The following is a 24781-nucleotide window of genomic DNA, read 5'->3' on the forward strand; positions in this document are numbered from 1 at the left end:
TTATTGAATCATGATTTCTCTTTATAAAATCTCAAGAACTGGATCTAATGAGATCACCTCTTGTCTCATTTGTAATAAAGATATATGATCCTTATCCGATTCATTAATAGTCTTATTTTTTTTATGTCAAAACTATTACTTTTTATTGTAAATATTCATTAATTGTATCGATCTATCTCAAAAATATATATAGATCTGTGAGACGACTATCCCGGCCCACAAGAGATTCAGTACTCTTATAAAATAAAAATTATTAATTCAGTTATCAATTGATTAATATATCTTTAACTTAATAAAAAATTAAACGGTCTCATTTAGGGGCGGGTTTTCGGTATACCGTATCAAAAATATCGGTATGAAAAAAATTCATATCGGTACCGATACTGAAATTTCAAAATTTTGATATAGAAAAAATCCATATTGATACCATATAGATACTCAAAAAAAATTTGTATACCGAAAAAATATCTGTATATCGAAAATTTTTCGATACGATATCCCAAAAATTCGATATTTTGGGTTCGGTATACCAACCCTAGTCCCGTTGCTATTAATTTGTAGAGTTTATATGTAGCTAGCTAGCTATACATGCGTGCATGATGCAATTATCTATCTAAAACAGTAGTGTAATTGATCAAAATTAGGTTGCATTAATATCTACATGTTTACATTGATTATAGTAGTGTTTGAAAATGCTTTAAAAAGTGATTATGAGATTTATTTTATTTTTTTTTACAAAATTCTGTAAAGAAAAACTCATATTTCCAAGCACTACCTAGTTTTGTTTTTCACAATGTCCAAAATTACTCTTTGCTCCAAATTAACGTATATGGGTCGAGTAATCTATACTATTGATTATATTTTTGGTTTTTTTAATATAAAAAATCGTATTCGTTCGACCTAGTTACATAAAATTAAATTTACTTTAGTAACCTTATTTAATTGAATATTCAAACTATGTTTACTTTTATTAATTAATATTAATAATAAAATATAAATGTACGTGTTGTATAAAGTAATACAAGCATCGTCTGTGCTATATTGGTTAATGTAAATGATGGATGTTGTCTAGCTAGTTGACTCATTAGCTAGCCTTAATTAAACATTAATTAATTTAAGTTTTAATGTTTTATTAATAAACTCAAGTCTATAAATATTCCGTAGACTCGAGTCCATAATCTTCCCAATAAATTATTCTACATATTTTTTGTTTTGGAATGAGATGTCCGTATGAACATATTATATAAAAAAATATTTTTTCGGTGTAGTATATATAGACTCATCTGCGAATGAATGAATAATGATGCTGAATTAATTAGCTAGGTGATACGATATATCGATCTTGCTTGGTATCAGACGGAATATGTGAGAAACATTATAATACATTAATGTCTTTCAAAACAAAGTGAAATTAACTATTTTTTAATTTAATAAAAAGTGATACAAACAAATTTAATGTCTTTTAAATCAAAGTGAAATTAACTATTTTTAATCTATACCAATTATCTATACCAATTATTTTATTATATTATTATACCAAATATAAAAGTGTGAACCAAGGTCAAAGTTTTTCACTGTGTATTTTCAAATTTTTTCTTGGTTTGTACACACTTGATAAATTCTGTGAGAATATTTTTGTAAAAACAATTATTATGATAAGGTCAAAATTGACAAAGTTTATGCAAATTAGATAAGAATTTAGTTTCCAAAAAAATTAAAATACCAAAATATTTTGGTTTTTATTTTTCGCAGATAAAGTAAACATATTTTTTTCACAAAAATTTTAAAAATATTTTCCACAAAAATCTTAATTAAATACTCATCCAGTTTTCTAAAAGACTGAAACACTGAAATAATTCAGTTTTTATTTGTTTGTAGATGAAATGAACATATATTTTTTTTAAAAAATCTTTTTTATTTTAATTTACGTAAAGACCTATTGAGCTAAATTGTAACACCCGGTATTTTAAATACGTAAATCCGCATGCATAATTAGGATATTTAATTATTTAAATTTGTGATTTATGGGTTAAATAATTATGTGAATTATTTGTGCATGATTTAATTTATTTTTAAGCATTTAACCCATAATTAGTGATTTTTATGATTTTTAGTATTTTAATTATTTTATCGCGTAGACGGGACCGTGGACGGACGAGATGACAACTTTCTAGCCAATTAATTTCATGAGCCTTTTTAGAGCCCTAAAATATTATTTTGAGTTTTATTACCTCAAAATTTTTAGTATTTAATTTTATATAATTTTAGGAGTCCATTTTATTCAAAATAAGCCAAAATATTAACTTTTTAGTATTTTTAAAATTCCATTAAATTGATATTTCGAGATTTTAATATATCTAAGATATTTATCAGATTTCTTTTCTTAATTAGATTTTTTTTTAGTTATATATTTATATATTTAAAATCCTTAGTAATATATTTAATCTCCTAAAAACCTATTTTTATTAAAATCAAAACTTATCTACCCAAAACCCTCCCTTCAACCGATCACTCACCTCCATCAGCCGCCACCCCCACTATTCATCATCTCCTTCGACCGAGACACCTCCAAGAACACCATAGCCACGTTTTTGAAGGTCCAAAACAAGTCGTCGTCGTCCCGTCGTCCCGGAATCGTCCCACGCTCGTTTTTCTCTTCGTTTTCCGGTGAAAGGCATGTTTCTTTCTCAAAAATTTTGTACTATATCAGTGGGTAATAGTGTGGGTGTGTATGCATCAGATTCTTTCAAATAATTTTCAGAAAAACGATTTGATTTTTTGTGGGTTGAAGCTTGTGTATTCGTGGTTCATTCATCTCACGTTTTTATCACTCTTGGATCGGTATTAGCTGCTGGTCAGGTCCAGTAGGTGGTGTAGAAGAGGTCTAGGCTGGAATGGCTCGAGTGGCTCGAGCCAAACAAGCCTAGAACCTTGGAAGAACAGTTCGGCCGAGGAAGGTGCAGATTAGGGTTCTCGAGAAGGGGGTGCTGGGCTCAGTGCGTGGGCTGCATGGACCGGGGTCAGGGGTTAGGTTCGAACCGCCCAGACGTGGGCTACGTCTGGGCGGCGGGACTCCGGCCAGGGGTGGCCGGAGCAAGGCAGCAGCCCTAGAAGGGCTGCTGCTCGCGGTGGCCGAGAAGGGAAGGAGGGGGGGGGGGGGAACTTCGGGTTTAGGGTTAGGTGTGGTCCGGGTCGGGTCAGTAGGGTAGTGGGTCGGGTTAAGTTGGTCCGGGTCCGGGTTTGGTGGGCCGGGCTCGAGTCTTTTTATTTTTAAAGTATTTTATGAATTAATTGGTTTTTGGGCCAATTAATTAGAAATAAAATTATTTGGACTCCCAAATAATTTTATTTGGGCTTTTAAAATTTTAATTAAGTTAGTCCATTAATTTTATGGGCTTTTGAGCCCATAAAAGTTATTGGGCCAGTCTTTGGGCTTTGGGGCCCATTGGGCCAGTTTAAGTTGTTATTGGGCCTAGAGTGTTTTATGGGCTTAAAATTATTTTAATTGGGCTTAGAATAATTTTATTGGGCTTAAGTATGTTATTGTGCCAGATTTAAGTAAATGGGCTTGAGTGTTAGGGCCAGCAGTCCAGTACAATCCGTGAGAAATTTGCATGTGTCCTGATTATATATTTAATTATTTTTATGCATTGAAGTTATTTTAATATTTATATGTTAGTAAGAAATTAAATTAAATATATATGAAGGACACACATTTTATTTAAGTATATGCATTCATGAAATAATTTTATGCATAATTAAATGTTTAAGGTTGAGCAATAATAAAATATTTTATGTTGGAAGTTGAAGTAGTGTGACAATTTAAGGGGGATTCGTCCCCATATGTGAACTATTGAAGGGCAGTTTACTGCCAATTTAAGAGGTGATTCGTCACCGCCACGTACGTTGGTTTCCACGTTGATCAGTATTTAATGTATGATTTAAGGTTACACTACGGATACAACCATGCGATGTTAGAAATTTATCTGCTCAACAATATGTATGTATTATGTTATTTAAGTTAATTTAAGGTATGTTTATGCCATGATATTTTTTTTAGCATGCTCATTCATGTATATGTTATGTATTAATATTCAAGTGATTTAAATTATTTTAAACCCTTGTTATGTTAGCATGTTGGGCCTCTAGGCTCACTACACTGGTATGGTGCAGGTGAGTTCGTAGAGGAGGATGTAGCTCCTACCGGAGGCGAGGACATATGAGCGGACATGCAGTGACCCCGTGACCGTGATAGATGTCTGAGTCACATTGCATGATTTAATTATGTCAGCATGTTACACTTTTTAATTATTTTTCAGTGGTTGTGGTTTTGAATATTTACAGTACATGCAAATTTTACATCATTTTTCTATTGCAGTATTTTTAATTAAATGTTTGACTCAGTTATTTATTTTATTTAAAGAATGCACTTTTATTTAAGTTATTTATTTATTTATTTATTTTAAATCTTTTTATTCTGTGCATGTATGTATGGGCATATATGTGCATATTTTATTTAGTAGGAATATATATAAAAAAAAAAAAATTCCGCATATTTATTTATTTAATAATTATAGAGTTAGGGTCGTTTCAGTTGGTATCAAAGCACGGTCCTTGGAGGGGTCATTACTGCTATGCGAGCTCAGAAATCCACGCTACCGGTCTGTAAGTTTTAAATGTTTATAGCATGATTTAATTTTTAGAATTTAAGTTAGCATTAATTTTAAACAACTTAGTTATGCATGGTGATTTACGTAAAGAAATATGTGGTGGTGCAGAATGCCTCCCAGACCGATGAACAGACGTGGGGGATCTCCACCTACACCTCCACCTCCACCTCCGCAGAACCCTCTAGCAGCATTGGAGCAGGCCAATGCGAATATGATGGCAGGGATTACTGCTCTGTTAGAGCAGCAGGCTACTCGCCCTAGGTTGTCCCATGAGGAGGACGTTGCTGAGAGGTTCCAGAAGAAGGGACCCAAGGAGTTTGTTGGTACCACCGATCCTTTGGTGGCTGAGGGATGGATTCGCTCTCTGGAGTCCATCTTTGCTTATATGGGGATCACAGACACCGACATGGTGAACTGTGCGACGTACATGCTGAGGGGTGACGCAGCGCTTTGGTGGGAGGGTGCTGCCAGGGGAGTTCACCTTCCTACACTGACATGGACAGAGTTTAGGCGTATCTTCTACGCCAAGTACTTCACAGAGGATGTGCGCAGTCACATGATCCGGGAGTTTATGAGTCTCCGTCAGGGGGACAAGACAGTGGTCGAGTACGTGAGTCAGTTTGAGAGGGGCTGTCGCTTTGTGCCTCTGATTTCAGATAGTCCACCAGAGAAGTTGAGGCAGTTTGTGGAGGGTTTGAGGGCGGATATCAAGCATGATGTTCGCATGGCAGACGTCCTTACTTATGAGTCTGCGGTCAGTAGAACCTTGCGTTCCGAAGAGGGTCGGAGAGAGATCCAGAGGGAGCAGCAGGGGAAGAGGCAGTTTCAGGCTGGGTATCAGCAACCATCTTCGCAGCCTCCTGCGAAGAAGCAGTTTACAGGGCCGTCTAAGGGCCCGAATCCACAGCAGAGGCCACAGCAGCAGAGGGGCGGGGCCTCTAATGCCATAGGTTATCTTACTTGCCCGAAGTGTCAGAAGATGCATTCGGGACCTTGTCTATTGGGAGCAGGAGTTTGCTACCACTGTAGGGAGCCAGGGCATCAGATAGCTAACTGCCCGAGGAAGAAGAACACTGTTGGTAGAGTGTTTGTGATGCAGGCCGAGGAGGTAGATCCAGACACCTCCTTGATCACCGGTATATCTTACCCCTAACATTTTAATAATTTTCCTTTGGTTAAAATTTCGTCTGTAATTTGGAATTGTTGTTATTTGGGTTATTTAACTGCATGTTAGAATAAGAAGCATGTTTTACTTGTGATTAGAATTAAGAATTAGTAGTGACTCGTTGGGAAAAATTTAGTAGTGGTATGAAATTGTTGGGAATTTTCTGCATGCAGGGAGAATTCTAGTTGGAGGCAACTCCACATTTGCGTTGCTAGATTCAGGGGCTACGCATTCGTTTATCTCCCTGGAGTTTATCAGGCGGGTAGGCATCACACCTGAGAGTATTGACAGTGGGTATGATGTTACTATGCCGTCAGGGCAGATTATTTCTACCTCGAAGGTCATTCGAGGACTGGAGTTGGAGCTGCAGGGACACTCCATTCGAGCAGATGTGGTGGTTTTGCCATTGAGTGGATTCGATTTGATTTTGGGTATGGACTGGTTGACAGTCAATGGAGCTTCGATTGATTTTCGTCGGAGATCAGTGTCAGTGAGACCTACAGTAGGCGACCCGTTCACTTTTCATGCATCTCAGAACAGTGGTTTTCCTCGGGTGATATCTCTTATTCAGGCGAGGAAGTTGTTGAGACGGGGTTGCCAGGGGTTTCTAGCGAGTATCGTCACGACCTCAGAGCCATTTAGCAGATCATTATCAGAGATAGAGGTGGTTCGTGACTTTTCGGATGTCTTTCCAGAGGATATTGCAGGAATTCCACCAGTGAGAGATGTGGAGTTCATCATCGACTTGGTGCCAGACACCGTGCCTATCTCTAAGGCACCGTACAGACTTGCTCCTACCGAGATGAAAGAGTTGAAGGAGCAGATTCAGGAGTTGTTAGAGAAAGGCTTTGTTCGTCCTAGCTTTTCTCCGTGGGGAGCTCCGGTGTTATTTGTGAAGAAGAAGGATGGCAGTATGAGACTGTGCATCGATTACCGAGAGTTCAACAGGGTCACAGTGAAGAACAAGTATCCACTGCCGAGGATAGAGGATTTATTTGACCAGTTGCAGGGAGCTTCAGTGTTCTCCAAGATTGACCTGCGATCTGGTATCATCAGTTGCGTGTTAGAGATGCAGATGTGTCCAAGACTGCTTTCAGGACACGATATGGGCATTACGAGTTCTTAGTGATGCCATTTGGGATGACCAATGCTCCAGCGGTTTTCATGGATCTCATGAACCGAGTCTTTCAGCCGTATTTAGATCAGTTCATCATAGTCTTTATTGATGATATCTTGATCTATTCTAGGAGCATCGAGGAGCATAAACAGCATCTTCAGACAGCGTTGCAGACTTTGAGGGAGCATCGTTTGTATGCCAAGTTCAGCAAGTGCGAGTTTTGGCTTGAGCAGGTGGCATTTCTGGGCCACATTATTTCGAGAGATGGGATTGCAGTTGATCAGTCGAAGGTTGAGGCAGTGCAGAATTGGGGTATTCCGAAGAATGCTTCGGAGATTCGCAGTTTTTTGGGTTTGGCAGGATATTATAGAAAGTTCATCAAGGGTTTTTCCTCTATTGCAGTACCCTTGACTTCCTTGACCAAGAAGAATGCGAAGTTTATCTGGAGTTCAGACTGTCAGAGGAGCTTCGATCAGCTGAAGGAAGCACTCACTACTGCACCAGTATTAGCAGTGACAGTACCACACGAGGAGTTAGTGGTGTACACCGATGCGTCTAAGCTGGGTTTAGGCACAGTACTTATGCAGTGTGGCAAGGTTATTGCGTATGCGTCGAGGCAGCTGAAGGTTCATGAGCAGAATTACCCGACGCATGACTTGGAGTTAGCAGCAGTGGTTTTCGCTTTGAAAATCTGGAGGCACTATCTGTATGGAGAGAAGTGCAAGATTTTCACAGACCACAAGAGTCTCAAGTACTTCTTCACACAGAAGGAGTTGAACATGAGACAGCGCAGATGGTTGGAGTTGGTGAAGGACTATGACTGTGACATTAGCTACCATCCGGATAAAGCTAATGTAGTGGCTGATGCTTTGAGTCGGAAGTCGTCAGTGGTATCATGTTTGACCGTACAGTTACCACTACAGAGCGAGATTCAGAGATTTGACTTGGAGTGTTATCCGAGTGGTCATGCACCGAGCTTGTCAGTGTTGACGGTGCAGCCAGTTCTGCGAGATCGGATTAGGGATGGACAGTCTACTGATGAGGAGTTGCAGCGATGGAGACAGAGAGATGAGGCTAGGGGTAACCTCTTGTATACAGTGGTGGATGGTATCGTTCAGTACCGTGGTAGGATGTGGGTACCGAACGTCGATCAGTTGAGAGCTGAGATTGTAGCAGAGGCTCACACATCTCCGTACTCCATTCACCCTGGAAGTACGAAGATGTACAAAGATTTGCAGCTATTGTATTGGTGGCCCGGGATGAAGAGTGACATCGGGAGAGTGGTGTCAGAGTGCTTGACTTGTCAGCAAGTCAAGGCAGAGCATCAGCGTCCAGCGGGACTTCTTAGACCTCTTCCTATTCCGGAATGGAAATGGGAGCATATTACGATGGACTTTGTGGTTGGCTTACCGAGGAGTGCCAGAGGTTGCACAGCGATTTGGGTGATTGTGGATAGACTCACCAAGTCAGCTCATTTCTTGCCGGTGAGGACTACTTATTCTTTGACACAGTATGCATAGCTTTACATCAGAGAGATTGTTAGACTGCATGGCATACCAGTGTCTATTGTGTCAGACAGAGATCCGAGATTCACATCTGCGTTTTGGAAGAGTCTGCACACAGCTTTGGGGACTAGGCTTTTGTTCAGTACAGCATTCCATCCCCAGACAGATGGTCAGTCTGAGAGGGTGATCCAGGTTCTCGAGGATCTTCTGAGAGCTTGTGTCATTGATTTTCGGGGCTCTTGGGAGACTAGACTGCCATTAGTGGAGTTTACCTATAACAACAGTTTTCAGTCGTCTATAGGTATGGCTCCTTATGCAGCATTGTACGGGAGGAGATGCAGATCTCCTGTGCATTGGGATGAGGTTGGTGAGCGGATTCTACTGGGTCCTGAGATTGTGCAGCAGACAGCTGACATTGTGACTCAGATTCGAGATCGGATGAGGACTGCTCAGAGTCGGCAGAAGAGTTATGCAGATGCCAGACGACGAGATTTGGAGTTCGCTGTAGGTGATCACGTATTCCTGAAGGTGTCACCGATGAAGGGAGTAGTGCATTTTGGCCGGAGAGGCAAGCTTAATCCGAGGTATATAGGGCCATTCGAGATCTTGGAGAGAGTTGGCACGTTGGCCTACCGTTTAGCTCTACCACCGGGGCTAGCGGCAGTGCACAACGTTTTCCATGTATCCATGCTTTGGAGATATGTCTCTAACCCATCGCATGTGTTGGATTTCGAGCCCTTGCAGTTGCCACCAGATCTAGTGTATGAGGAGAGGCCAGTGCGGATCTTGGCAAGGGAGGAGCGGAGGCTTAGGACGCGGGTCATACCGATGGTCAGAGTCCAGTGGCTGAATCACTCGGAGGAGGAAGCTACTTGGGAGACCGAGGCAGACATGAGGACTCGCTACCCGGAGTTGTTCAGGTAAGTACTTTAAATTTCGAGGACGAAATTCAATTTAAGGGGGGGAGAATTGTAACACCCGATATTTTAAATACGTAAATCCGCATGCATAATTAGGATATTTAATTATTTAAATTTGTGATTTATGGGTTAAATAATTATGTGAATTATTTGTGCATGATTTAATTTATTTTTAAGCATTTAACCCATAATTAGTGATTTTTATGATTTTTAGTATTTTAATTATTTTATCGCGTAGACGGGACCGTGGACGGACGAGATGACAACTTTCTAGCCAATTAATTTCATGAGCCTTTTTAGAGCCCTAAAATATTATTTTGAGTTTTATTACCTCAAAATTTTTAGTATTTAATTTTATATAATTTTAGGAGTCCATTTTATTCAAAATAAGCCAAAATATTGACTTTTTAGTATTTTTAAAATTCCATTAAATTGATATTTTGAGATTTTAATATATCTAAGATATTTATCAGATTTCTTTTCTTAATTATATTTTTTTTAGTTATATATTTATATATTTAAAATTCTTAGTAATATATTTAATCTCCTAAAAACCTATTTTTATTAAAATCAAAACTTATCTACCCAAAACCCTCCCTTCAACCGATCACTCACCTCCATCAGCCGCCACCCCCACTATTCATCATCTCCTTCGACCGAGACACCTCCAAGAACACCATAGCCACGTTTTTGAAGGTTCAAAGCAAGTCGTCGTCGTCCCGTCGTCCCGGAATCGTCTCACGCTCGTTTTTCTCTTCGTTTTCCGGTGAAAGGCATGTTTCTTTCTCAAAAATTTTGTACTATATCAGTGGGTAATAGTGTGGGTGTGTATGCATCAGATTCTTTCAAATAATTTTCAGAAAAACGATTTGATTTTTTGTGGGTTGAAGCTTGTGTATTCGTGGTTCATTCATCTCACGTTTTTATCACTCTTGGATTGGTATTAGCTGCTAGTCAGGTCCAGTAGGTGGTGTAGAAGAGGTCTAGGCTGGAATGGCTCGAGTGGCTCGAGCCAAACAAGCCTAGAACCTTGGAAGAACAGTTCGGCCGAGGAAGGTGCAGATTAGGGTTCTCGGGAAGGGGGTGCTGGGCTCTGTGCGTGGGCTGCATGGACCGGGGTCAGGGGTTAGGTTCGAACCGCCCAGACGTGGGCTACGTCTGGGCGGCGGGACTCCGGCCAGGGGTGGCCGGAGCAAGGCAGCAGCCCTAGAAGGGCTGCTGCTCGCGGTGGCCGAGAAGGGAAGGAGGGGGGGAACTTCGGGTTTAGGGTTAGGTGTGGTCCGGGTCGGGTCAGTAGGGTAGTGGGTTGGGTTAAGTTGGTCCGGGTCCGGGTTCGGTGGGTCGGGCTCGAGTCTTTTTATTTTTAAAGTATTTTATGAATTAATTGGTTTTTGGGCCAATTAATTAGAAATAAAATTATTTGGACTCCCAAATAATTTTATTTGGGCTTTTAAAATTTTAATTAAGTTAGTCCATTAATTTTATGGGCTTTTGAGCCCATAAAAGTTATTGGGTCAGTCTTTGGGCTTTGGGGCCCATTGGGCCAGTTTAAGTTGTTATTGGGCCTAGAGTGTTTTATGGGCTTAAAATTATTTTAATTGGGCTTAGAATAATTTTATTGGGCTTAAGTATGTTATTGGGCCAGATTTAAGTAAATGGGCTTGAGTGTTAGGGCCAGCAGTCCAGTACAATCCGTGAGAAATTTGCATGTGTCCTGATTATATATTTAATTATTTTTATGCATTGAAGTTATTTTAATATTTATATGTTAGTAAGAAATTAAATTAAATATATATGAAGGACACACATTTTATTTAAGTACATGCATTCATGAAATAATTTTATGCATAATTAAATGTTTAAGGTTGAGCAATAATAAAATATTTTATGTTGGAAGTTGAAGTAGTGTGACAATTTAAGGGAGATTCGTCCCCATATGTGAACTATTGAAGGGCAGTTTACTGCCAATTTAAGAGGTGATTCGTCACCGTCACGTACGTTGGTTTCCACGCTGATCAGTATTTAATGTATGATTTAAGGTTACACTACGGATACAACCATGCGATGTTAGAAATTTATCTGCTCAACAATATGTATGTATTATGTTATTTAAGTTAATTTAAGGTATGTTTATGCCATGATATTTTTTTTAGCATGCTCATTCATGTATATATTATGTATTAATATTTAAGTGATTTAAATTATTTTAAACCCTTGTTATGTTAGCATGTTGGGCCCCTAGGCTCACTACACTGGTATGGTGCAGGTGAGTTCGTAGAGGAGGATGTAGCTCCTACCGGCGGCGAGGACATATGAGCGGACATGCAGTGACCCCGTGACCGTGATAGATGTCTGAGTCACATTGCATGATTTAATTATGTCAGCATGTTACACTTTTTAATTATTTTTCAGTGGTTGTGGTTTTGAATATTTACAGTGCATGCAAATTTTACATCATTTTTCTATTGCAGTATTTTTAATTAAATGTTTGACTCAGTTATTTATTTTATTTAAAGAATGCAATTTTATTTAAGTTATTTATTTATTTATTTATTTTAAATCTTTTTATTCTGTGCATGTATGTATGGGCATATATGTGCATATTTTATTTAGTAGGAATATAAAAAAAAAAATTCCGCATATTTATTTATTTAATAATTATAGAGTTAGGGTCGTTTCATAAATAATTATCATGAGTTCATAAATATATAAAAATATCAGATGTGTAAACGTTATTAAATATATATATATATATATATGTAAAATTACACATCAGTGTTGAAATAAATAAGTTCAAGTGGAGTCAAGTTTTAATCTAAAATAATAAATAAAGAACACAACAACACACACATATCATATATGTAAAATTTGAAATTAAAAAAATTAACTATTTTTTCTCCTCATAAAAGGTAAAAACTATAACAATTATATTATTTTATGAGATGATCTTGCAATTAACGAATGAATACTTTTACAAGAGCTGGAGATGGATAAACAGGTTATAGCTTCATGTAACTCATGTTTTGAAGGTAAATTTTTTAGTTTTTTATAAATTATCTTTACAAAAATTAGTCATTAGCATGTATACTCGCTACTTATCTTTATGACTAATAATAGAAAAGATTCAGCTCAAAACAACGACGTTCGCAAAATTTGTGCAAAGACCTATATTAGGATAAATAATTAAATCATGAGTTCATAGTTATACATTAGAAATATCGTATTTTTAAACGTTATTATATATATATATTTGAATTAAATTACACATTAGTGTTGAGATAAATCAATTCAAATGGTGTCAAAAATTTTTGTAAATAAATATTTACAAAAATTAGTTACTAACATTGCTCACTACTTCTTTTTGACTAAAAGTAGGAAATGTTCAGCTCAAAACAACAACGACGTTCACATACATGTCTTGCATAGAAAAAGAAACAACAAATATATAGCATGAATATGTTTTCAATTGTTTTTAACAAAACTATAAGATTGATATTATTTCTTTTAATTATTGAAGTCTGTACATATATCTATGTTAATCAATATACTACGGGCTAGGTAATAATTTTGAAAAAAAAAGTCTAGAAGAATTATGAAGATACGTCTCACATCAAATTAAAGATCTTGAAAAAATCATTTTTGTTAAGTTTTTTAATGTTGGTGATGTGCGAACCAGTAGCAGTAAATCAAAAGAATAGACAACCATAGAAACGATAAGAAAAATACGCTTAGTCTAAAAATAGTAGACTGGTATAAAACAGTAGATATCCCGAACCAGTAGAACTGAAGCGTAACAGATTTCATATAGAGTTGTCCTTTAAGCATTTTAAAACCAGTAGACTTACGAAAAAGCAGAATCGATAAGCAAGGTTCAGTAAAACATGCCTTAAATAACCGTTCTAATATGATAGGACATCGTATTTAATCTACCGTACCAAGCATTAAATGATAATTAATTAATGTATATCCATTTTGAGCATACAAATCTGATACAATATATATTCTGTGTTTCAGGGATAATCATTGAAAGAGTTAATGTAGTCGTTTATGAACGTTGAAACCAGCAGCTATATAAAGATCTTCGGTTACTTCGAAAGAGACAGAGACTCAAAAAGAAAGACTTACAAGAAAGCTCTGTTGCTTTCTAGTTCAGATATTGAAAGTCTCAACTCAAAGAATACACTTGCACACACTTATCAATATATCAAATCTTCAAGATCATCACTGTGCGTCTATATTTGTAATCATCTACTGGGTATCAAATATTGAGTATTGTAAGTTTTTGGACGAAATCTATGGGTTTGTACTAAGTTAGAGTACCAATCAAAACTTCTAGTGAATATCTATTGAAAACAAAAGAAGGGGATATGTAGAAGGTTTTATCCTTCGAACTTCCATAAACAAATTTTTGTTGTCAACTTTATTACTATCTTGAGCTTCAGTAGACGTCAAGTAGTCTATTTTCGCACTAATTCAGTAGACTGCTCCCTCTGTTTCAAACAAACAAGATGTGATCGGATTGCTGCTAACTCCAGCTCCTTGCAAAAAAAGCAAAAAAAGTAGGAGTGTTCATTCATTCCCCCCTTCTAAATACTCCTCACCGATCTTAACAATTTTGATGATAATTCTCAATATGATGAATAATATACAACAGGTACAATATTATTTATTATTTCATTTTATTTTTATCATTTCACGAGTAAAATTTTGAATATTTTATTATTGAACAAATATTTTATAAATACATTTATAGAACATGAGATAGAAAATTATATTAGGATTTTATTTGATTTAACATATATTACTTATTAACATATATATAAAAAAATTATTGTTTCAAGCCATACATACATTAGATAAAAAAAGTCAATCAATGACACGAAACATGTAGTAATTGATCAAGATCAATCAACAAAACAATAGAAAACCCGAGCTGTAATAATTGTATGAGCTTCAATATTATATCGTGTTAAGGTAAAACTACATTTAAACATTATATTTATTAGCTTACATGAGTTATTGAAATGTCTTATCTTAAACAATTAATGTAAATATAGAAGAAGATGATCATAAATGATGACAATGAAACTCCAACACTTACATTGTTCGAAAATATTATAAATATTTTTATTGGTTGCAGTGTTGAATATTATATCGATTCGATCCATCGTCAAGGTATATAGATAATATTTTTTCTTACAAATATTATATAATGATTAAAAATTATTAATAAAATATGCTTTATATATACGACAACACTTCAATATATCACAAATATTTAGATACACCAAATAAATATGAATATGCATTTACTATATATCAAAATAGACAAAACGGTTGAAATAAAAATAGAATATCAACATTTATAATCAAAGACATTCAAACTTCAATAAATAATTTCAGCAACGAAATCATTGTAAACAAAAAAATATCAGTAGATTTTGAAAAATAAGAAATTAAAAATAAAAGAAGATGTCCAACAAATACATCAATCGTTAACGATATTTACATAAAATTAACAGAAGATGATAACATACCATATTGCAGTTGAGAGTGATGAAATTATTTTTATTCTTGCAATAAATATTTTTAGAATAAAAAAGAGACCGTCCAAAAAAGAATAAAATAATAACGATAGAAAAATGCAAATAATTGATGGAGACAACATCACAAAACCTGTCAATAATATTGATGTGAATATTGATTTTTTCATAGAGAATAAAAAACGGACGGTAAATTAAAAAAATCGTGAAAGAGATAAAAGTCCAAAATATAAGAGAAAATATATTTGATACAATTATTTAAATTAACATTTACAATGAATTATGTATATTACTTTTTTTTTTGTAAATCAATAGTCACAAAATAAATAATCAACACATATGATAGAAAATTACAAAATCAATATTTATTTTAATTGATTAGCGTATCTCACTTGTTAACAAATACATAATAAATCATATTATTGTTTCAAGACATATATACATGAGATCGAAAATATGACAAATTCATGGTACGAAGCATGCCATAATCACTCACGATTAATCAACAATTAAACCCGAACTGTAATAATTGCATAAGTTTTGATATCGATATTGTGTCAAATTAAAAATACATTAAACACTATATTTGTAAGCGTACATGAGTTATTGATATATAATGTCTTATTCTAAACTATTTATATATATATATATATATATATATATAATAATGTTGACCGTAAATGATAAAAAATTGAAATTGCAAGGGTTACATTGTTTGAAAATGTAGCAAATATTTTTATTAGTTGCAATGTTGAAGATTAGATTGATTCATGAATCACTAAAACATGTCATAGTTTTTTCTTTCAAAAATTATATATTATTACCAATTATTAATAAAATCTACTTTATCTAAGAACTACAACAATTCAATATGGCTGTGTTTACTTTGATAGATGATATTGTGCAAGGATAGATTTAAAATATGATTATTAATATAATTTTATAGGATATGGAGTGGTTATGGAAAAATAATAATATGTTTAGTTTGATGATTAAATTTGAGATTGATTTTTTTTCTTTTCACCATGTACATATTTATAATATCTTCTAAAATTTAGGATTAAGAATCATTTTTAAATCTCATTATTAACGGGCTTAAGGATTTATAATGATTTTTAATTTTGCAACTAAACATAGAATTAATCAGTATTAATAATGTTATACCTCATTTATCAAGGCAAGTAAACGCAGACTAAGAGATGACAAAGGTTGAACAAATATTGTTCGCACATATTGTACACATTATATCACATTAAATTTTACTATTGACTAACATACCATGAAAATCATTATTAATTGCACGTTGATCTCTTCGTTTCTCTTCTCATCTCATTTATTTAACAACACTTATCGATAATAAAAAGTGTGTTTCCACATGCATCACACGTGACTTTTACTAGTTTAATAAAAGAGAATACAAACAAAATGAATTATAATTTAAATGGAGGAGAATTCATTCATGATATATAAATTATACTAATCGATGGCAAACACATCGCTCCGAGAAAACAAGTGTTGCTTTTGCTTCCACGCTAATAACTTTTGGGGTTGTCATCTGCATCACGAAATGAGAAGAGACTCTGGAGCCGACAGAAACCCACCGATGTCTAATTCAATGATCACTTCAAAATATGTACTCACAAAAATTAAAATTTTTAGAACATAAATTGAAACCTTGAATATAAACGCATTGGTTTATTTATTGGAATTAATGGACTACGCCCTCCATGGGCCTGACTTAACCCTACTGACTTTTTAGCCCGTAATGAATTAACTACAAACTAAATTAAACCTAATTTAACTCACTTAAAGAATTAAAATTTAGTTTATGCCAACACTCCATATCACTAACCTCGGTACAAGAGAATTGCGGCACTTGTGTTTCCTAATTTTCATGTTATATCTCTTGTTCAACGCTCAAAACTAGTATGTTATTATTATATTATTAAACTAATCGGAGTAGACAACTGCCACATGGGTTTTGCGTAAGCAACGACGTTTTGTTAATTATTTCATTTCATGATATACCATCTCATTCTCATTAGTTTATATTTGGTAAGCGATACGAGCATACATATTAAAGATTGAGTGAGTCAAGAAAATTACTAATAAACTCACACCAATAAAGTTAAATAACAAATAATATTAAGAATTAAACTGCAAACAAATTTTTGTGTTACATTGACAAATAAAAAATTAGTTAATATAATGTGCTCAAGTTAATTTTCAAAAAATATACTCCAAATTCAACATAACTTATTTACATCAAAATTTCTGTGTCTCAAAAACACAAATTCTTCTAATTTGCATCATCTTTTATATCTTAAAAAATTTGTTTCCATGTCTTTATATAGAACACGTACTTAACCCATAAAATAAGATTAAAACAAAAAAACCCATAAAATAAGATGTGGACAGCTCCCTTATAGTCAAGCACATTTTCCTAGCAAAATTGTTTGTTTCCATCTTCTTTCTCCACAAACAACAAAACTTTCCTCAATTAATCATAGTCGCCCAACTCCACTTTTTTATTTATTTATTTATTTGTATTTAATTTTGATTTGTTGATAAGAGAAATGAAATAATGGAGCCGGAGTTTGCCTCAAAACCCATATCCCACTACGTTCCGGGCCGGGTCGACCTGGACCAGATGGCCGACACCCCGACCCGTGGTTCGCATCACCGCCGGGCCCACTCCGACACCTTCTTCCGATTCTCCGACCTCGACGACATCCTCCTCGACGACGTCGTTGCAGACCTCAACCTCGACCTGCCTCCCAACCCGCCTTCGCTCATCCCCAGCGGTCCGCCGCCGCTGCCGTCTGCTCAGCTCAACAAAACTGATGAACCTAGGTCAACCTTACACTTGAGGAGCCTGTCGGTGGACGCGGATTTTTTCGATGGCCTTGGACTAGACGGCCCGCCGCCGGGCCCCGAAGCGGGTCCGTCCAGGCCCAAGCACAGGCACAGCAATTCCATGGATGGGTATTCAAGTGCGACGTCGTCTGACTTGGACTCCAGTTCAAAGAAGGCTATGGCTGCTGATAGACTCGCCGAGATTGCCTTGATTGACCCCAAGAGAGCAAAAAGGTTTGATTTTTATTTTTTTTAAATCTCTGCGTTGACCTGTTCTTTACTGGATTTCTGAGATATCTTTTCAGATATGGATGGATGTTCTCTATTTTGTTGATTTTTAAATAAATCTTCCCGTATTTCCCTGGAGTCGATTACGAAATAAGGATGATCGTTGTCATAATTCCAAGTTTTAGCTGATAACTGTTCTTTTATAGAATTCTGGCGAATAGGCAATCGGCTGCACGATCGAAAGAGCGAAAAGTTAGGTACACCGGTGAGTTGGAGAGGAAAGTGCAGACTCTGCAGACTGAAGCAACCACACTATCAGCTCAGATCACATTGTTGCAGGTATCTTATTATTGCTTCCTGTAATTGTTAAAGTGAACAAAAACGATTGCCTGCTTGCTCCGCATCTCCATAGTTTTTCTTGAAATCAGTTAAAATAGCTCTGATTTTAGAATTATGTGTTTAAAAGGATAACAGGAACTACATCAATCGCACCAATATGGTCCCACTGTCTTGTATGGTATAGAATCAGTTTCTTGTGGAATTGCTTGGGGTGATTGTGTTATTGAACTTGCTGAGTCTTTATGGTGGCAGTCCAATAGCCGCAAGGAGTTCTTTAGATACTGGCCTTAGCTGTCGTAGATGGTTTAAGAGTTAAGTTTTACCCAAAGTTATTTGAAGTGCAATGTGCATAGATATCTTAAGAGTCTAGGCGGAAAGTGCAAGGCGAGCAATGCGCCTTATTGATTTGGGCCTTGTCAAACAAATATATGCTAGTCTATTGGTGAAATTGATGGCTATCCTCTTGTTCACCTAAGATAATTTACGTGCACTTAAAAAGTTGCGATCTTTATAAGCACTCCAAGCTTGGGCGTCACGGTTAAGGCATGTGCTTCATCACGAGCATTTTACCATTATATGGGCTCTGAATATTTTCTTCATGACTGCAGCTTATTTCTGAATGGTCAATGACTTCTTGTTTGTAGAATGATCTTTTACTGATTCAGACCGTCATTTTTCTCTTCGCTCACTGTTTAACATGATTTAGTTTTGCAATTTCTTTTGTAATAAAATATGCGAGCCGCAAGTGGTGGCCATAATATAGTCATGTCATAAACGACTTGTAAGAAACATAGTTTCAAGTGTGATGGCAAACTTAACTCAGCAGGTTTGTTTCAATAGATGCTTATTGAGGTTTTATGTTAGTGATATGTTTCACGTTGCCCATTTTTTAATGCATATCAAGAGCATTCGTTCTGAAGCATAAGTTGCAAAATTCATTCAAGACAGGTACATATAACCACGTTTTGAGATAAGACTCCCGATGTAGATGGGAATTTTACGTAGTGGAATCCTTCGATAAAGCATCTCGCTTCATAAATCACAATTAATCATCAAAGCTTATCAGACATAATGGCATAAGATAAACCAATGCGAATCAAATCAAGGTATTATTTACCTTGTGTTAAATTATATATCGTAGTTACAAAACTCATCAAGCATATAGAACCTCTCGTTAGTAACAAACTTGAATTAAATCATCTTAGTTTATATTTGTAAAATCTTCTGCAATTACTTGACCAGTTTTAGCCTTAACCACGAGAATCAAAACAAAATAGCAATTTTAATATTGAATATCTTAAGAACTTGCTCATCATATATCATTTTCACACAATGCAGAGAGATACTTCTGGCTTGTCTACCGAAAACAAGGAACTTAAACTTAAGTTGCAAGCTTTGGAGCAGCAAGCACACCTCAGAGATGGTATGTTCTGCTTAATTTGTTTTCATGATTCTAATTCTCCAAGTCTCAAATACCGATAATTTGATCAACCAAATTCACAAGCATGGCTTACTTGATTTCAGCATTGAATGACGCATTAAAGGATGAACTTCAGCGACTCAAGATTGCAGCTGGACAAATTCCGGCTGCCAATGGGAATAGCCGAGGTTTGTCCTCCCAGTATTCCTCTCAACCACAAGCTTACCGTTACTTTGGCAACAACCAGCCACAGCAGCAACAGTTTCAAATGCCTCAATCTGACCCTAATAATCCTAGGCTTGGCGGGCTGTCCCAGCAGAGTTTCCAAGATTTCAATAGGATGGTCTGATACTTCTCATATATATATATATATATATCGTGTTATTATAATCTTGTATATACGTGTATACATGTGTTTCCATGTATGTAACGTTGTGATTAGATAAGTTAATTTATTATGTAGTCGAACTAGATATACAAATGAAGCCATATAATATGTAGTTGGTTCTGAATTCTCAATGAACTTGTAAGTTTGAAGCTCTATTCGCCTCAAGTCGCCATGCCTCGGCTTGATGGTAAGGCCTCTCCCATTCCTTTATTTTTCTGATCAAACCAAGCCTATTTATCTTACAATAAAATTTTTATGAAACGATCTCAGAGATTAATTTTGTAAGATGAATATGCTGTTTACCTCAATTCATAAAAAGATATTATTTTTTATGTCTAAAGTATTACTTTTTAAATGTTGATGCAGATATTAGGTAGAGAAATGTCATCTCAAGTCGTCGATGCACACCCATTGGTTGGCTCGTCGACCATGATATGCATTGTCAACTACATAGTATAATCCATCCAAGCTCAGGCCAAAAAATAAGTGGCAACAACGTTACATGTGACAAATATCGTTGAATACAAGGCCAAAACTGGCTCAACAAGAAAATAGCATCACCATGAAAAAGACAAAAAGAGGTCCGATTCAACCACAATAGCTAATATAGAGTTCGGCAAACAACTTATTTGAAAAACCAATTGTCATGTACTATTAGCTAAATTCCACGTTAGTCAAATATATAATTTCCAAGAAATATTTCTTCATTCATATGTCCAACAATGAACTAATTTCCAAGAATATGATGCCAAGAGAGTTGGAAAGCACGATGGCGTAATCTTCAACAACAAAACACTGAAAAATGACAACAGTTGTCTCCTCTGAAATGACATAAATTTCCTATGTAGTTTTTCTAAAATTTTATAGCCCATCTCCATCAAAAAAACCATCTTGATCCGCCCTTACAAGGTTTAGGATCTCTTGGCAGTCACTATATATATGATACGATCCGATTTTGTATGAACAACAATAAAAATTCTTGAAGCTCTTTTGATCATCTTCGGAAAGATAGCCAGCCATGTTGATGGCTATAGTGCTCATCTTGGTTTTCATACTATCAGCCTTCTTGCTGCAAAAATGGACTTCTCCAAAGGAAATGGACAAGATTCCAGGAAGTTTGGGCTGGCCAGTAGTAGGGGAGACTTTCTCTTTTGTCTCAGAGTTTTCAAGTCCAGCCGGCATTTTCAACTTCATGCGCAGGAGACAGCAAAAGTAATGGCCCTCATGTTACAAAAATATTGATTGTATATAGCAAATACCGTTTACAATTTGGAGACTAACTTACCTTGATTTGCATCAGGTATGGGAAGGTGTTTAAGAGTTTTGTATTAGGGAGATTCACTGTATTCATGACAGGAAGAGAAGCAGCTAAGATTTTGTTAACAGGGAAAGATGGGCTGGTCAGTTTGAATCTCTTTTACACGGGAAAACAGGTCCTAGGCCCCACAAGCTTGCTTACACAGACAGGGGAATCGCATAAGAGACTCCGACGACTGATCGGAGAGCCGCTCTCGATGGATGGAATGAGAAAGTATTTCCCATTTATCAATAACTTGGCCATAGAGACATTGGATAGTTGGACAGGACGAAATGTTCTTGTTCTTGAAGAGGCTTCCATAGTTGAGTTTCTAATCGAACTTGAGAGGTCAAGTGAATTTGTACGAGTCGATTTTTTCTATTCATGTGTTTCTGAACCTAGAAAAACTTTTGCTGCAGTTCACATTGAAGGTGATAGGTCACATGATAATGAGCTTGGAGCCATCTGGTGAGGAGCAACAAAAGTTCAGATCAAATTTCAAGATTATTTCTTCCTGTTTCTCTTCTTTGCCTCTAAAAGTCCCAGGAACTGCTTTCTATCGCGGAATTAAGGTACCATAATTTGAGAAATCTGATGTATATAAGTAAACAAAAATAAGATATAGCCCATGATACTGGTGAAATATTCATGGCTTGATAGGCTCGTGATAGGATGTATGCTATGTTCGACACTATCATCGCTCAACGGAGAACTGGAAACGGCTCCCAACAAGATTTCTTGGGAACCCTTTTACAGAAACACCATAAAGATGGCTCGGAAGTCGAAGATGACAATAAACTTACAGAAAAACAAATGAAGGACAATATATTGACCTTGCTTGTTGCAGGTCATGATACCACCACAGCTGGTTTAACATGGGTTATCAAGTTTCTTGAACAGAATCCTGCTGTATTAGACCGTCTACGAGTAAGCATAATCTTACATACATGCCACATTTCGTTGTTTAACTGAGGACAAAAATGAAACATGGGAATTGCAGGAAGAGCATCAAAACATAAAAAATAGCAGAGATGGAGATTCAAGCCTCACCTGGTCAGAAGTGAACAATATGCCATACACTCTCAAAGTTAGCTTTCACTTCAACATTTTCAATATATTCGGGTTCATTCGCATAAGATGGATTACTAAACTTCTAGACTCGCATTCACAGGTGATAAACGAAACTCTTAGAAGAGCCACGATTCTACCGTGGTATTCTAGAAAGGCAGCACAGGACTTTAATATTGATGGTATATAGTACTGATACCATGATTAATATATAAGCTTGCTTATCATGTTCTATTGTAGACTAATTTGCTACAAGCTTTTTAGGATATAAAATTGAGAAAGGCTGGTCAGTGAACTTAGATGTTGTGTCCATTCACCATGACCCGGAGATATTTCCTAATCCAGAGAAGTTTGATCCTTCGCGATTCGACGTAAGTTACCTTCTTGAAATACAAATAGAAACACCACCCATTCTTCAATATTCGCTTCTGATTAAAACTGAAGTTGGGAATATACACTTTTTAGGAGCCAATGAAACCTTATAGCTTTCTTGGATTCGGAAGTGGACCAAGGATGTGTCCTGGAATCAACCTGGCCAAATTGGAAATCTGTGTTTTCATCCATCATTTGGTGTGCAGATACAGGTATATATCTGTTGAATCATAACATCTATTATATTCATGCAAAATATACATTTAACATAGGAGATGATCCTTTGTTGCAGGTGGAAGCCCCTAGAGGAAGAAGATTGGGTGCAGCCAACACTGGTGCGTATGCCCAAGAACAAGTACCCTGTAATGGTTGAATCCCTGTAGACTCATTAGTTCTGAGTTTTCTGTTTACAATTCGCTTTGCTTAAGCCTCCGTTGAATGAATAAATCTCTGCTAACTAAATGAATGTACTTTAAATTTCCTATATATATTGTCACCTTTCCTAAATTGGGCCAGGCTTGTGAGAAATTTGCCTAATTGATCATGGGCTAGACTTATCAAAGTCGGAGGCTTTATGGATCCATTGGATGGGTTCAGACGTTTTTTTTAGGTGACAAAACTTGACATGTATATCTAATATCTTGAGAATAATAATTAATATCACAAAATCACAAAATATTTTGTGAAATTATTTAACGATTTAATTTTGTGAGACATATTTTCATATTTTATGCCAAACTTTTCACTTAATATATGGATTGAAACAACACGTCTCACGGATAAATATCCATAGGAGCCAAGTTAAAATTTGCTAAAATTTAGAGGAGGGGTCAAACCATTTTTTGCTTATATATAAAAAATCAATAATGCATACAATTATAAAATCTGAAAAAAAAGAAAAAAAAGGAGGCCATCACAAATGTCTGATCTGAGTGTACCACTGTACTATATATTATACACACATGATGAATGTTGTTGGATGGTTGTTACAATTAAAGCCTAATCTTTGGGAAAGATGGAAACTATTTTTTTACGAGTGCCTTTGATTACATCTTTTCTTTGGTTTTTGGTTAAGAAATAGATTGTTATTCGCATTTCAATTTTCAAGTGTGGATAATTAAAAAAAGTTATCGGGAGATGCTTGTAAACAAAAAACACACACACAAAAAAAACACCAATTTAACATGTTAAAAAAATAAAATTCTTATAATCATTAAATTTGAAACTTCCATTTTTCTATTGTTCCTGCTTGCATCATGCAGCGCCGTGAAGGCAGGCATTGGTGGCTTCTGCCTCGTTCATATCCAATGGCACTAGTTAACTTTATAGACTTTCAATGTCAGTAAATGCTAATATACTTTTAAAAAAAATTAGCTTTTTTGGTGGAATATATATCATGTATTAATATGATTACAATTTACATATAGTCTATTAATCAAAGTATTAATCTCAACTCTTTGATTATATATTATTGTTGTTGTATATTATAACTCTTTGTGGGGCTAACCAGTAATTTCGAGCGAGTGGTGACAGACAACCGATCTTTATAAGAAAATATAGGTCCACATTTGAATGTAAACACATCAGAAAAAAGTTGCATCGAGTATAAATTTCCATAAATGTGCTTCATTTGCACATATCATAAGTGGGGCATAATACTCTATTTATCAAGGAGTGCCCGAGTCTTTCTTTCTTTAGCTAGCTCATGTTTTGCAATAGCCTCATTTTTCATATTCGAAAACTCCAGTGAGACGGTATTACAGATCAATTTTGTGAGATGAATTTTTTATTTAGATCACTCATGAATAAATATTGTTTATTTATGTAAATATGAGCAGAGCTGACATATCACTCAGTAAAAATACATGAAAATGTCTCGAAAGACTAATTATT

The 24781-nt window shown here is 35.7% G+C and overlaps 2 protein-coding genes across 2 annotated transcripts; both read left to right on the forward strand.

Moving 5' to 3' along the window:
* Nucleotides 1-17396: 17396 nt before the first annotated feature.
* LOC140863228 (transcription factor VIP1-like) lies at nucleotides 17397-20282 on the forward strand. The gene is made up of 4 exons (XM_073266511.1): nucleotides 17397-18010; nucleotides 18211-18343; nucleotides 19682-19766; nucleotides 19868-20282. The coding sequence occupies exons 1-4, from the start codon at nucleotides 17505-17507 to the stop codon at nucleotides 20110-20112; spliced, it is 969 nt and encodes a 322-aa protein (XP_073122612.1). The 5' UTR covers nucleotides 17397-17504; the 3' UTR covers nucleotides 20113-20282.
* A 769-nt stretch (nucleotides 20283-21051) lies between these two features.
* Nucleotides 21052-23377, forward strand: LOC140863227 (abscisic acid 8'-hydroxylase 3-like). The gene is made up of 9 exons (XM_073266510.1): nucleotides 21052-21363; nucleotides 21452-21770; nucleotides 21868-22020; nucleotides 22109-22375; nucleotides 22449-22535; nucleotides 22620-22698; nucleotides 22781-22887; nucleotides 22982-23100; nucleotides 23181-23377. The coding sequence occupies exons 1-9, from the start codon at nucleotides 21170-21172 to the stop codon at nucleotides 23269-23271; spliced, it is 1416 nt and encodes a 471-aa protein (XP_073122611.1). The 5' UTR covers nucleotides 21052-21169; the 3' UTR covers nucleotides 23272-23377.
* The last annotated feature ends 1404 nt before the right edge of the window (nucleotides 23378-24781 follow it).

The sequence above is a fragment of the Henckelia pumila genome, chromosome 4 (assembly GCF_033568475.1).
Source record: "Henckelia pumila isolate YLH828 chromosome 4, ASM3356847v2, whole genome shotgun sequence".
NCBI classification, from domain to species: domain Eukaryota; kingdom Viridiplantae; phylum Streptophyta; class Magnoliopsida; order Lamiales; family Gesneriaceae; genus Henckelia; species Henckelia pumila.

Excerpts from the sequence above, each read along its gene's own strand:
- LOC140863227 (XM_073266510.1), top strand. The coding sequence starts at position 21,170 with ATGTTGATGGCTATAGTGCTCATCTTGGTTTTCATACTATCAGCCTTC. Across the intron at positions 22,021-22,108 it reads CTTTCTATCGCGGAATTAAG|GCTCGTGATAGGATGTATGC; the intron begins GTACCATAATTT and ends ATGGCTTGATAG. Across the intron at positions 23,101-23,180 it reads CATTTGGTGTGCAGATACAG|GTGGAAGCCCCTAGAGGAAG; the intron begins GTATATATCTGT and ends CCTTTGTTGCAG.
- LOC140863228 (XM_073266511.1), top strand. The coding sequence starts at position 17,505 with ATGGAGCCGGAGTTTGCCTCAAAACCCATATCCCACTACGTTCCGGGC. Across the intron at positions 18,011-18,210 it reads GACCCCAAGAGAGCAAAAAG|AATTCTGGCGAATAGGCAAT; the intron begins GTTTGATTTTTA and ends GTTCTTTTATAG. Across the intron at positions 19,767-19,867 it reads GCAAGCACACCTCAGAGATG|CATTGAATGACGCATTAAAG; the intron begins GTATGTTCTGCT and ends ACTTGATTTCAG.